The sequence below is a fragment of the Tachypleus tridentatus genome, chromosome 12, assembly GCF_004210375.1.
Source record: "Tachypleus tridentatus isolate NWPU-2018 chromosome 12, ASM421037v1, whole genome shotgun sequence".
Classification (NCBI taxonomy): domain Eukaryota; kingdom Metazoa; phylum Arthropoda; class Merostomata; order Xiphosura; family Limulidae; genus Tachypleus; species Tachypleus tridentatus.
The window spans coordinates 122,155,853-122,172,053 of NC_134836.1; the positions used below are offsets into that span (position 1 = coordinate 122,155,853).

General features: G+C 32.1%; 1 protein-coding gene across 1 annotated transcript in view; it reads left to right on the plus strand.

Moving 5' to 3' along the window:
* LOC143234557 (formin-like protein) overlaps positions 1-12,527 on the plus strand; it is a 99,749-nt gene extending 87,222 nt beyond the window's left edge. The window contains exons 22-27 of the mRNA XM_076471995.1: positions 4,769-4,904; positions 6,511-6,683; positions 6,939-7,040; positions 7,795-7,914; positions 8,487-8,592; positions 9,153-12,527. Of these exons, the coding sequence (XP_076328110.1) occupies positions 4,769-4,904; positions 6,511-6,683; positions 6,939-7,040; positions 7,795-7,914; positions 8,487-8,592; positions 9,153-9,259 (744 nt within the window). The 3' untranslated portion in view covers positions 9,260-12,527. The remainder of the gene's footprint in view (positions 1-4,768; positions 4,905-6,510; positions 6,684-6,938; positions 7,041-7,794; positions 7,915-8,486; positions 8,593-9,152) is intronic.
* Positions 12,528-16,201: the final 3,674 nt, after the last annotated feature.

Genomic DNA, 16,201 nt, shown 5'->3' on the forward strand with positions numbered 1-16,201 from the left:
TTAGTACAGCATAACATCTACAAAACACAGATATATTACAGAATACACTGGTGTTAAGCCTTATATTTAGTACAGCATAACATCTACAAAAAACAGATATATTTCAGAATACACTGGTGTTAAGCCTTATATTTAGTACAGCATAACATCCACAAAACACAGATATATTACAGAATACACTGGTGTTAAGCCTTATATTTAGTACAGCATAACATCTACAAAACACAGATATATTACAGAATACACTGGTGTTAAGCCTTATATTTAGTAGAGCATAACATCTACAAAACACAGATATATTACAGAATACACTGGTGTTAAGCCTTATATTTAGTAGAGCATAACATCTACAAAACAGATATATTACAGAATACACTGGTGTTAAGCCTTATATTTAGTACAGCATAACATCTACAAAACACAGATATATTTCAGAATACACTGGTGTTAAGCCTTATATTTAGTACAGCATAACATCTACAAAACACAGATATATTACAGAATACACTGGTGTTAAGCCTTATATTTAGTACAGCATAACATCCACAAAACACAGATATATTTCAGAATACACTGGTGTTAAGCCTTATATTTAGTACAGCATAACATCCACAAAACACAGATATATTACAGAATACACTGGTGTTAAGCCTTATATTTAGTACAGCATAACATTTACAAAACACAGATATATTACAGAATACACTGGTGTTAAGCCTTATATTTAGTACAGCATAACATCTACAAAACACAGATATATTACAGAATACACTGGTGTTAAGCCTTATATTTAGTACAGCATAACATCTACAAAACACAGATATATTACAGAATACACTGGTGTTAAGCCTTATATTTAGTACAGCATAACATCTACAAAACACAGATATATTACAGAATACACTGGTGTTAAGCCTTATATTTAGTACAGCATATCATCTACAAAACACAGATATATTACAGAATACACTGGTGTTAAGCCTTATATTTAGTACAGCATAACATCTACAAAACACAGATATATTACAGAATACACTGGTGTTAAGCCTTATATTTAGTACAGCATAACATCTACAAACATCTACAAACACAGATATATTTCAGAATACACTGGTGTTAAGCCTTATATTTAGTACAGCATAACATCTACAAAACACAGATATATTACAGAATACACTGGTGTTAAGCCTTATATTTAGTACAGCATAACATCTACAAAACACAGATATATTACAGAATACACTGGTGTTAAGCCTTATATTTAGTACAGCATAACATCTACAAAACACAGATATATTACAGAATACACTGGTGTTAAGCCTTATATTTAGTACAGCATAACATCTACAAAACACAGATATATTACAGAATACACTGATGTTAAGCCTTATATTTAGTACAGCATAACATCTACAAAACACAGATATATTTCAGAATACACTGGTGTTAAGCCTTATATTTAGTACAGCATAACATCTACAAAACACAGATATATTACAGAATACACTGGTGTTAAGCCTTATATTTAGTACAGCATAACATCTACAAAACACAGATATATTACAGAATACACTGGTGTTAAGACTTATATTTAGTACAGCATAACATCTACAAAACACAGATATATTTCAGAATACACTGGTGTTAAGCCTTATATTTAGTACAGCATAACATCTACAAAACACAGATATATTACAGAATACACTGGTGTTAAGCCTTATATTTAGTACAGCATAACATCTACAAAACAGATATATTTCAGAATACACTGGTGTTAAGCCTTATATTTAGTACAGCATAACATCCACAAAACACAGATATATTACAGAATACACTGGTGTTAAGCCTTATATTTAGTACAGCATAACATCTACAAAACACAGATATATTACAGAATACACTGGTGTTAAGCCTTATATTTAGTACAGCATAACATTTACAAAACACAGATATATTACAGAATACACTGGTGTTAAGCCTTATATTTAGTACAGCATAACATCTACAAAACAGATATATTTCAGAATACACTGGTGTTAAGCCTTATATTTAGTACAGCATAACATCTACAAAACACAGATATATTACAGAATACACTGGTGTTAAGCCTTATATTTAGTACAGCATAACATCTACAAAACACAGATATATTACAGAATACACTGGTGTTAAGCCTTATATTTAGTACAGCATATCATCTACAAAACACAGATATATTACAGAATACACTGGTGTTAAGCCTTATATTTAGTACAGCATAACATCTACAAAACACAGATATATTACAGAATACACTGGTGTTAAGCCTTATATTTAGTACAGCATAACATCTACAAAACACATATATTACAGAATACACTGATGTTAAGCCTTATATTTAGTACAGCATAACATCTACAAAACACAGATATATTTCAGAATACACTGGTGTTAAGCCTTATATTTAGTACAGCATAACATCTACAAAACACAGATATATTACAGAATACACTGGTGTTAAGCCTTATATTTAGTACAGCATAACATCTACAAAACAGATATATTTCAGAATACACTGGTGTTAAGCCTTATATTTAGTACAGCATAACATCCACAAAACAGATATATTACAGAATACACTGGTGTTAAGCCTTATATTTAGTACAGCATAACATCTACAAAACACGGATATATTACAGAATACACTGGTGTTAAGCCTTATATTTAGTACAGCATAACATCTACAAAACAGATATATTTCAGAATACACTGGTGTTAAGCCTTATATTTAGTACAGCATAACATCTACAAAACACAGATATATTACAGAATACACTGGTGTTAAGCCTTATATTTAGTACAGCATAACATCTACAAAACACAGATATATTACAGAATACACTGGTGTTAAGCCTTATATTTAGTACAGCGTAACATCTACAAAACACAGATATATTACAGAATACACTGGTGTTAAGCCTTATATTTAGTACAGCATAACATTTACAAAACACAGATATATTACAGAATACACTGGTGTTAAGCCTTATATTTAGTACAGCATAACATCTACAAAACAGATATATTTCAGAATACACTGGTGTTAAGCCTTATATTTAGTACAGCATATCATCTACAAAACACAGATATATTACAGAATACACTGGTGTTAAGCCTTATATTTAGTACAGCATAACATCTACAAAACACAGATATGTTACAGAATACACTGGTGTTAAGCCTTATATTTAGTACAGCATAACATCTACAAAACACAGATATATTACAGAATACACTGGTGTTAAGCCTTATATTTAGTACAGCATAACATCCACAAAACACAGATATATTACAGAATACACTGATGTTAAGCCTTATATTTAGTACAGCATAACATCTACAAAACACAGATATATTTCAGAATACACTGGTGTTAAGCCTTATATTTAGTACAGCATAACATCTACAAAACACAGATATATTACAGAATACACTGGTGTTAAGCCTTATATTTAGTACAGCATAACATCTACAAAACAGATATATTTCAGAATACACTGGTGTTAAGCCTTATATTTAGTACAGCATAACATCCACAAAACACAGATATATTACAGAATACACTGGTGTTAAGCCTTATATTTAGTACAGCATAACATCTACAAAACACAGATATATTACAGAATACACTGGTGTTAAGCCTTATATTTAGTACAGCATAACATCTACAAAACACAGATATATTACAGAATACACTGGTGTTAAGCCTTATATTTAGTACAGCATAACATCTACAAAACACAGATATATTACAGAATACACTGGTGTTAAGCCTTATATTTAGTACAGCATAACATCAGCATAACAAAACACAGATATATTACAGAATACACTGATGTTAAGCCTTATATTTAGTACAGCATAACATCTACAAAACACAGATATATTTCAGAATACACTGGTGTTAAGCCTTATATTTAGTACAGCATAACATCTACAAAACACAGATATATTACAGAATACACTGGTGTTAAGCCTTATATTTAGTACAGCATAACATCTACAAAACAGATATATTTCAGAATACACTGGTGTTAAGCCTTATATTTAGTACAGCATAACATCCACAAAACACAGATATATTACAGAATACACTGGTGTTAAGCCTTATATTTAGTACAGCATAACATCTACAAAACACAGATATATTACAGAATACACTGGTGTTAAGCCTTATATTTAGTACAGCATAACATCTACAAAACACGGATATATTACAGAATACACTGGTGTTAAGCCTTATATTTAGTACAGCATAACATCTACAAAACACGGATATATTACAGAATACACTGGTGTTAAGCCTTATATTTAGTACAGCATAACATCTACAAAACACAGATATATTTCAGAATACACTGGTGTTAAGCCTTATATTTAGTACAGCATAACATCTACAAAACACAGATATATTACAGAATACACTGGTGTTAAGCCTTATATTTAGTACAGCATAACATCTACAAAACACAGATATATTACAGAATACACTGGTGTTAAGCCTTATATTTAGTACAGCGTAACATCTACAAAACACAGATATATTACAGAATACACTGGTGTTAAGCCTTATATTTAGTACAGCATATCATCTACAAAACACAGATATATTACAGAATACACTGGTGTTAAGCCTTACTCTTATTGTAGCTTGTTTTTTTTTATTTGTGTGTGTGTGTGTGTGTGTGTGTTTAAACTATAAATTTGTGACTATTTCATTTGTTAACAGCTTGGAGACACAAAGTCTGCAAATCGTAAGATTACGTTACTACACTATATTGTAGATACTGTCCAGTCTCTGTTTCCTGATGTTATCAACATAGATTCAGAACTACGATTTGTAGAAAGCTGCAGAAGGTACGTTTGTCTAGTGACAAACTTCATGTTACAATTTTTTAAAGCACTAAATATTATAATAAAATACATACTTACACAAATAACTGTTTTGTATTGTAGAAAAATATTACAAGAATTGTTTTATCACATATTTTTATTATGGAGTAAGATCTATTATAGTAGTCACTAGTTTCTTACCACATTTCAAATTAGGACTTATAAAATACCAAAACTTTTCATTTTCAGTAACACCAAATAAATATAATAAATATAATTTATCAGGAAATTAAGCAGCTGAGATAATTGCATTTAGATTATAATTATCAATGAAATTAAAATATCACAAAATTGGTTTATTTAGTTATGTTCTATAAAACATAAACCTACCAACCTCAGAGTTTACAAAACAACAATGTTATTTATGTGTTAGTTGTTTACATTTGTAACAGTAGACAGTGTATATAGACTACACTCAGTATTCTCACAACTGTTATATTGTAACAAGTTCTTGTATGTAGACTGCACTTTTTCAGTATTCTCACAATTGTCACATTGTAACAAGTTCTTGTATGTAGACTGCACTCTTTCAGTATTCTCACAACTGTTACATTGTAACAAGTTCTTGTATGTAGACTGCACTCTTTCAGTATTCTCACAACTGTTACATTGTAACAAGTTCTTGTACCACTAGATCTGATGAAATCACTATAATTTATATGCAAAAACGGCTCGTTTGGGTTGAGAAAATATTTTACATAGAAGAGCGAACAACGTTTTGACCTTCTTCGGTCATCGTAAGGTTCACAAAGAAAGAGGTAACTGACCGGAAGCTGACCACATGTTTGAAAGGGGTTGTGTAACTGTGTGTCGAAATGTAGAGGGCAGTATTAGATGTTTGAATATATAATTTTATATATTTTATTATATTAATATAGGTATAAAGGTGTTCCTTTATATTGGTTTATTTTGGGTTTAAGTTGTTGTATAAGTAAGGCTTCTTTAATTTTGCATTTGATTATGTTTGTTTCTTTAATTAGTATTTGAGTGTATAAACCAATATAAAGGAACACCTTTATACCTATATTAATATAATAAAATAAATAAAATTATATATTCAAACATCTAATACTGCCCTCTACATTTCGACACACAGTTACACAACCCCTTTCAAACATGTGGTCAGCTTCCGGTCAGTTACCTCTTTCTTTGTGAACCTGACGATGACCAAAGAAGGTCGAAACGTTGTTCGCTCTTCTATGTAAAATATTTTCTCAACCCAAAGGAGCCGTTTTTGCATATAAATTTCTCAACAAGTGGGTTTCTCGAAATCACTGAAATCACTATAATGTTTTTTCTTATGGTTTGGAGAGTAAATGTGGTTGTTTTATTTAACTTTTTTATTATAGGTTTTTTAAAACAGTTTAATATAAATTATAATGTTAATCGTTTTGGGAAAAAAAGTTGTAAGGTTTTGTGATACAAAAGATGTCTCTTTAACCCAAAAATATTTCATAACACCCAATTGGTTTACAGTAGAAGTAATTTTTAACAGATTAATAAAAATGTGTTTTTTTCCAGTTTCTATAACATATATATAAATTTTAGAAGGTTAATAAAAATGTTGTTTGTTTCTAGCTTCTCTAGAAAACATCCTGATGGATATTAGTGAGTTAGAGAAAGGCTTGGAGCTGTGCAAAAAAGAGCTGTCTCTCCGTGGCGATGCTAAGGATGCTACTGTGTTGAGAGAATTTTTGACAAACAATGAAGAAAAACTAAAGAAATTAAAGGCCAATACAAAAATAGCACAAGTAAGGTGGTTGCTTTTTAAATATAATTTGTTTTATTTTGGCCCAGGGCACCCTCACTGTGCCATTGCTTGCATATATTTATTTCTTTTATTATTTGTTAACCTATTCCAAAATGTAAATTGAACTTCTTTGTGTTTCTTTAACGTGTTTTGTAACTTTTAACGAAAGAAAGTTTTTGATAATTTCACCAATCATGTACATTTACTTGTGAGGCTGGAAGATGTCTTATGATTCACTTGTCTGTTTATTTAACAGGAAGCCTACTCTGACTGTGTAGAGTACTTCGGTGAAAGTGCGCGAACTGTTGCTCCAAACACTTTCTTCTCCTTGTTTGTTCGTTTTTTAAAAGCCTTCAAGGTAAGATACGTAACTGACAGGAACATCACTTGTTTATTAGCATAAGTATACAAGTTACACTTTTCGAAAATTTCTCTTACATGGAATATTTTAAACCAAAAACACTAAATAAGTAATTCCTATCAAGCCCCTTCAGTGGTACAGCAGTACTTACAACCCTAGAAACTAGGTTTTGATACCTGTGGTGGGCAGAGCACAGATAACCCTTTGTGCTTAACTACAAACAAACAAAATCCCCATCAAAGAAATTATGCCAGAATTTTGCCCTTATGTTTTGGGAATTTCAACATTTTTGATTCGTTATGTGCATTTATAAAATTGTTAATAATCAGAAGTACATAAGAGTACATGGCAGGTTTAATGAAAAACAGTCCAGCAGTTCACCATTCTATGTGAATGTACATGCGTGCGCACGCACACACAGACAGTTCTTAAATAATTGTCTAGACTCTCTGAAAATAAATTGGTTGGGAACAAGACATAATGATACTGTCAAACATTATATTTTAAAAATGTAAGAGTGTATGTGTGGAATATCATTTTTTTAAACAGCAAATTATCAAAGTAGTATTTTGTTATATACATTTTTATCGATCTTGAACAGCATCTCACAACAAAATGAATAAATATTAACTTTTTGTGTTTAGAGTTCCATAATTAAAGAATCAAATTTTACACTTCCTATGCCTGTTCATTTATCTGTGTAATCTTGAAAAAAAACATGTATCAAAGATTTTGAATACCAATGTTGTAGCAAGCAGAACAAGAAAACGAACAGAGAAGAAAACAGGAACGAGCTGCGAAAGAGACAAAGAAAAATCCTCCAGCACACGTGAGGAAGAAAAACTCTCTAAATGCACGAAAAAATACACAGGTGAAAGTTTGAGTTAGCTACGTGTTTGTAGTTATTGTATAATGTAATTAAAAGGGAAGATGAAATATTCAATAAATAATAAAATAATACCTGATTTTATTAAAAAGACATATGAAATTATAACTGTGAAGATGTATTTGTTCAAATTTATAACCTGAAGTTTTTGACTTTGAAACTGTTTCTCACTTTGTTACTAATTGTTCTTTGTGCTAGTTCATTTCCAGTGGCCCGGCATGGCCAGGTGGGTTAAGGCATTCGACTCGTAATCTGAGGGTTGCAGATTCGAATCCCCGTCGCACCAAACGTGCTCGCCCTTTTAGCCATGGAGCCATTATAATGTGATGATCAATCCCACTATTTGTTAATAAAAGGGAAGCCCAAGAGTTGGTGGTGGCTGGTGTTGACTAGCTGCCTTCCCTCTAGTGTTACACTCCTAAATTAGGGATGGCTTGCACAGATAGCCCTCGTGTAGCTTTGTGTGAAATTCAAAAACAAACTATCATTTTCAGCACATGTTCTGTTTTCGTTTTATTTATTAAAGTCATTTTACTGGTTTATTTTTTAAATTCTAGGATGCTGTTATCAATGAACTGAAGAGTAAGACACGTCAAGTCAAAGAAAAAAGGCTTTTGAAACAAGATGAAGTTTATAACGGAGCTCTCGAGGACATACTGTTAGGTGAGAAGTTCTCTTTGTTTGAAAATACATTTAAGTTTAATTTGAAGTAAAACAGTTGCTACTGAAAACATCAGTGAACTGAATATTGTCTAATGTATGCATTTGTTTTAAAACATAACTTTTTGTTTATTTGGCTGTTTTATTGAACTCGAACCAGACATAAAGATATAAATAAAAATATTTAATCAGTTCATTATTCTGTAACTTCTCTATCTACTGGTGTTCAATCCCCTTTGTGTGCACAGTGTGAATAGCCCTAAACATAAACAAACAGTATTTGTAAAATGTGGATTTAAAGGTGTAAAAATAAGTAATGTAAGTTTATATTATCTAAGAATCATGATACTTCTTTCAGTTCACACTATTTTTGTAATTGTATCAGCTCTAAGCAATAAATAGAAGTTTTGGTTGCTAAAGAAAGTATGCACTGTTAACTAAAACCTTTGTTGACAAAGCTGACTTCACTTGTAAATAGAAAGTATGTTTTCTAAAGCAAAGCATATAGATTCTTCAGACTTTTTTTCATCTACAATGGTATCAAATAATTCATTTTAATATAGGTCTTAAGAATGAACCGTATCGTCGAGCCGATGCAGTTAGAAGAAGTCAGAGAAGGAAACAAGAAAATGTTGGACTTTCTCGAACGATGGATGAACTAGAATTTTAGAAAGTTTTCTTACAGACATGTAATTAAATTAAAGCAAGTTCTTTGTGGAGGTTCATCAAAACCTGATTCTACAAATAGTTTTTGTATATTTGTAGAGGGCGAGCAGAAACCGTTGTCCGTGGTGTAAATTTAGGACGTCTAATACTTTCTTAATTTAGAATGTGTGCTGGTTGTTGTCTGTGGTGTAAATCTAGGACGTCTAATACTTTCTCATTTTAGAATGTGTTTTGATTGCTGTCCGTGGTGTAAATTTAGGACGTCTAATACTTTCTTAATTTAGAATGTGTGCTGGTTGTTGTCTGTGGTGTAAATCTAGGACGTCTAATACTTTCTCATTTTAGAATGTGTTTTGATTGCTGTCCGTGGTGTAAATTTAGGACGTCTAATACTTTCTTAATTTAGAATGTGTGCTGGTTGTTGTCTGTGGTGTAAATCTAGGACGTCTAATACTTTCTCAATTTAGAATGTGTTTTGATTGCTGTCCGTGGTGTAAATTTAGGACGTCTAATACTTTCTCAATTTAGAATGTGTTTTGGTTGCTGTCAGTGGTGTAAATTTAGGACGTCTAATACTTTCTCAATTTAGAATGTGTTTTGGTTGCTGTCCGTGGTGTAAATTTAGGACGTCTAATACTTTCTTAATTTAGAATGTGTGCTGATTGTTGTCTGTGGTGTAAATCTAGGACGTCTAATACTTTCTTAATTTAGAATGTGTGCTGGTTGTTGTCTGTGGTGTAAATCTAGGACGTCTAATACTTTCTCAATTTAGAATGTGTTTTGATTGCTGTCCGTGGTGTAAATTTAGGACGTCTAATACTTTCTCAATTTAGAATGTGTTTTGGTTGCTGTCCGTGGTGTAAATTTAGGACGTCTAATACTTTCTTAATTTAGAAGGTGTGCTGGTTGTTGTCCGTGTTGTAAATTTAGGACGTCTAATACTTTCTCAATTTAGAATGTGTTTTGGTTGCTGTCCGTGGTCTAAATTTAGGACGTCTAATACTTTCTCAATTTAGAATGTGTTTTGGTTGCTGTCTGTGGTGTAAATTTAGGACGTCAAATACTTTCTCAATTTAGAATGTGTTTTGGTTGCTGTCCGTGGTGTAAATTTAGGACGTCTAATACTTTCTTAATTTAGAATGTGTGTTGGTTGTATTTTTTGGCAATAGACAGTAATAGTGCATTATTTATGGACAATCATGGGTTCTTTGAAGGAAAATTATATGTTGTTCCTTTGAAGCTTGATGATAAATGTCTTGAAGGTAGTACTGTAACCACAGCTAATGTTCTACTACAGTCAAAACTGAGGTTTGAGCAACAACTTCCATTTATTTATATGTTTGTTATGAGAGTGTAACGCAAAAAATAATGAAGGAAACAACCTGTGTGTCCTCACAGCTAATTACAGCTATACTAAGGGAGGTCTACAGCCATTTGAAGAAGTGCTTGTAGGCTTAGTAACCATTACAAAAATAAGCACAGGTTCTGCAGGTTAAGGTTTACTGATAAACTCATCCACTTCATTAAGCTTGTGCCTTTAAGATGAAAATAATTTTATTGGCTAAAAAGCCTGTTTTAAAAAACGATAACAGTATGTCAAAATTCCTTGAATTTGACATGTGAAAATACAAATTGAAAATAACCACTTGGAATACTTTAATCAAGAAATTGGTTAAAAAAAGCTAATAATTAGTTGTTTGAATGTTTTACCATTAATCAAACTGTGGATTATTTTTAAATATTTGTTTCACATAAGAACAAAAAATGGATTTTACTTCTGTTAAACGTTTTGTAAAGGTGTTCTCTAAAGTGACACTTCCTCAATCTGCTCAGAAAAGTGGTTATTTTGTGTTGGAAACTAGACAGTGTACACTACGTATTTTGTTTGCTTTGGTGTTTTTGAACTTAAAGCTTAATAATACAGGCAGAAAAACGTGATATTCTTAGCACAGGCTTGATGGCACATTAAGTGAAGAAAATCTTTTAAAAATGGTGAGTATGAAGAACTGACAGTTTACAACTGCCATGTGTACTTTCTTTACTTTCTTTGTTAAATACGTTCTAGAACTGATAAAAGGTAATTACAATTCTCAGCCAACTCCATGTTGTATTTACTTGTTTTATTAATTGGACCAAAAACTAGAACTTGAAAAGACTGTAACGTAATTTAACCTAAACCTGGGGCTTATGTAACTGTATTAATTTATTTTCACTTAAAATAACAACTTCATAAATGAAAGTTAATTAACAATAATATATATATTTTTTTTTAATCAGTGTAAAAACTTTCATAATGCAAGTTCAAGACTTTTTTTCTTTGGAAATGTAATATTTTTTGCTTTATATTTTTTATATAGAGTGAAACAAGGATTTCTTTCACGTGTAATTTAGCGTAGTATTATTAATGGTATTTTTGAAAGTGTATGTCAGTGCCTTGTAGTGTAAAACTATGTGGTTATGTTTATAATGCTTCTTTAAGATATAGAATTAAGGAGGTTGTGTTGTGTAAGTGTTTATTGTACATTTTACCTGTGATATTTGTTGAACACAAACATAAAACAGTTTCATTTGTATTGTGTATTTACATCTATAAAACTAATGATATGTTCATTGACTTTTAACAACTTTAAGAAAATATATTAGCTTTAAATTTTGATTTTATATTAAAATTCAAAATGGTTTCTGGTGCTCCAATAGGATGTACAGTGTTTTATTAGTTTCAAGGGACCAAACTAGAATCTCTCATTAGAAACGTGTATTTGTAGTTTTATAAACCTTGCTTTATGATATACGACTTTTCTGTACATCAGTAAAACTACAAGTACTAAATTGTTATTTTTTAATTTTTCAAACCTTATTTTGTCATTAACTTAACCTGAACTATGTATTCCTTTTGCTTGAATGATTCAAGTTTAGAAACCAGATTTCAAATAATTTGACTGAAACATAATAATAAAGTCCATTGCAGCTTTATGTTCGATATTAGACAAGTATTTTGTAGTGTTTCTCTCAGGTCAAGTACAAGGTTTCTGTTGAAGTATTCTGTGATCTTATGTTGACGTAGTAATATAACTACTGCTTTGAATCGCTTTGCTTTAGTCTTGTCATCAAAATGTGTTCCTGCCAGTCTTTATTATATACATATTTATTAATGGTATTTACACAGCATATCTTAGCCCTAAATATTATGTTTAATAATTTAAGATTGTACATAAGTTGGTATTAAAATACCCATTTCTTTTGTAAATAAAACACTTTCCTTGTTTGGAAAATTGTACTGACTTTTTACTTTTGAAGTGGTTATGCATGATAACGTTTGTGGTGATGTTTTTTACTTCTGTTCAGATGTGGCTTGTGGTTAATATTGAGAAAGTAACAAATCCAAAATTAGTGTTTCAGGGATGCCAAAGTTTTTGAGAGATGGTGCCAACACGAGCATCTGTGGGGTGGGGATCATGGGGCCCGTCTTATGGACTCTGATGGGGGTTTGAACATATTTCACATTGTAAGAAATCATTCTACACTAGCAAACCACTTGGGCTAAAATAACTGACATTTTGTTTTTTCTAATTTTTTCAGATTTGGAGGACATATGACCTCCCTGGATATGTCAGTGATTGATGAGGGGATTGTGACATTTTAATATAAACCACAAATATCTAGAACAGTAAAAGAGGTGTTTACTTTAGGCATCTCGATTTATTTGTTCAGTTTATTGCTCATTTGTAACTATAAACACGTTGATAAAAAAAACAACTGTTGTCATGCCAGACAAGGCCCAACTATTTTTTCAAAATGTAAAGTACAAAGATAACCGTCGAATGAAGATAAATCATCTCACTTTTTTAACCAAGTCACTTCAGGCCCTTTTTATTTCTTTATTCTTTAAAAACACTGAATAATCACTAAATATTTAACAGATCTTGGTCACTGAAACCTTGTGAGGTGTACGTGCTCCTTTTGATGCAAACATTTCTTAAAATGAATTTCATTATTGGTTTCAAGCCTACTCTCTGCTTGGTTACATTAAATTGTGTGGCTAACATTAAAACCCTTGTTAGGCCTAGTAATAAACCTCAAACTCCTCTTGACGTTTCCATTAGAAGTAGGTCATCATGGTCAGGTGTTTAAAGAATGTAAATACCAAGGTACATTTTAGAAAGGTGTGCTATTTTGAACTGCGTTTTCAATACAGTTTTCATTGGAAACACATACTCTGATTAATAATTCATTATTACAAATTAGAAATAATCTGTTTATGAAAATATGTGTATATGTAAAACAGGAAGCTCACCTAAATTCTACCCAAGGTAATACATAAAGAAAATCAAGATTAGCTTAGATTGAACATTTAATATACCATTAAGAGTAAAGCTACAAATCAAAAGAAATATAACATAAAGACATAGTTTACATAGCAGAAACGAATTATCCCATGTGAAATTAATACACTCTGAGGAAAAGTAAGGTCACTATCAGGCTAACTATCTTTCATCTTAATGAAGACGTTGAGTTCTACAGATCTATGTCTCTTTCATGTTAATTGTTAAGCAACAACGACGATTGTGTTTTCCATATTTTATGAATATATGTAGGTAACAATATTGGGAGGGGGGCTTGGCTCATTTTGGGGAGGGACTCGACCCCCCTGCCGCCGCCACTGTTTAAAGATATTGTTTTGACTAAAAAAAAAAAGTAAACTATGCAATTTTTCCATGCCTTACCCCATGGGACACTGCCCTTATGAAAGGCACGATCAGAACAAGAACATTTTGAGCATTTTGCTATGAAAATACGAAGTTTCCAAGGATCTTGTGCCCCAAACTAATAAAATATAGATCTTCATATGTAAAATAAACATTTATTGTTTGAGGAGATATGGTTTCCTTCTCCCTTTGACAAGCTACTCAGTGCTTCAGATACTTGTTTTACAATAATAATGTTTTATTTCTGTATAACTATCACTTGTATCAAATAACTGTTGACATTTTCATAAGTGATTTCTGGAATAAATACCTTTCTTTTCACAAAATGAATTGTATAATTCCTGTAGTTATGAGTTAAACATAATTAGTATTTAGTGCAAGATGAACAGATAATAATTCAACTATGAAACTGAAAATAATTCTACTGTAATTGAGCAACCACGGAAATAAATTGTCTTCCAATTTTACTCGGTATACAAGTTTAAACTTACTATAATTAATTTTATGTTGAAAGCTAAAGTTAAAGCTTGGCCTTGAAGTTAACGTTAAACCAATAAACTGTTTAACGTGATGCTACACAATCACTAAAGGTATGTTTTTCGGGTTTTAATATCGCGAACATATATATATATATACAGTATGATAATCTTTTAAGAATTAAATACCCTGTAACTCTAGGGTAGTTTGTGAAAGTAAATATATGGATTTGTGGCAATTAAAGTTATGGTGTTATTTAACTATAAATTAATATTTGTCATTTAATTTGATATTATGTGGTGTTTCACATAAAGCCAAATTCTTGTTTGTTTGTTTTGGAATTTCGCACAAAGTTACTCGAGGGCTATCTGTGCTAGCCGTCCCTAATTTAGCAGTGTAAGACTAGAGGGAAGGCAGCTAGTCATCACCACCCACCGCCAACTCTTGGGCTACTCTTTTACCAACGAATAGTGGGATTGATCGTAACATTATACACCCCCACGGCTGGGAGGGCGAGCATGTTTAGCGCGACGCGGGCGCGAACCTACGACCCTCGGATTACGAGTCGCACGCCTTACGCGCTTGGCCATGCCAGGCCAAGCCAAATTCAATAAAATAAACTTATCTCTAGCTCGTAAGTAAAATATGGAAGGAAGTTTGTGGCAACAGCTAGGTTGGTGTTTTAGCTGAAAAGACCTTTACATTTTGGAAGTAAACCATTTTCGAAAGGCTGTTAATGTAATTAAAAGAAAATCTAACTCTTACACAAACGTACACATATTTTGTGTAAGAACTGGAATTTTAGACTGAGCATTTGAATAATAACCTCTTATAACTTATTACTACAAATGTTTGAAAGGGAGTTGTTATAAGATCTAAATTAGTTTATTCAAATATAAAAATAAACTCGCTGAACACGTATTAACTATGTCTCTGTCATTTAATAATACAAACATTGAATCAAAGTAAGTTGGATTGACTCTCGCTTTCCTAATACATCAATAGCTGAAAATGTGAAGCACATCGTGACTCAAACCTTGGACCCCGTGATGTGTAGTCAGGCACTAAGCCACATCTGTGTGGCTTTTAAACTGTACAAATTGTGGCAAACTGTAGAATGTATAATTTTCTAGCGCGTGATCAGTCCAGACGGTTGTCAGTGAAATAATGTACGGATGAAGTACCTATAAGTTACAATGCAGTTATATTACTTGTATTTCCTGCACAAACCAGTAGACTTGTGTTTTTACCAGTTATAGAATTTATATAAAGAAGTTTTTCCCCGAGTTTGAGTTGTGCATTCGGCATCAGCACTAACTTTAATTTTTGTTTTCGTAGCGATGCTTTTCCTTGGGCTACATGCAGAACTAGAGATTAATCAAAACATTTGTTACTGATTGGCTGAATAAAGAAGGGCGTTTACTTAAAGAGTCCATATTGAAAGACCTGAAAACAAATAATGCATAAAAGAGCCATAAAGTTTGTTTGTTTGGGAATTTCGCACAAAGCTACTCGAGGGCTATCTGTGCTAGCCGTCCCTAATTTAGCAGTGTAAGACTAGAGGGAAGGCAGCTAGTCATCACCACCCACCGCCAACTCTTGGGCTACTCTTTTGCCAACGAAAAGTGGGATTGACCGTCACATTATAACGCCCCCACGACTGGGAGGGCGAGCATATTTGGCGCGACTCGGGCGCGAACCCGCGACCCTCAGATTACGAAGCGCACGCCTTAACGCGCTAGGCCATGCCAGGCCCGAGCCAT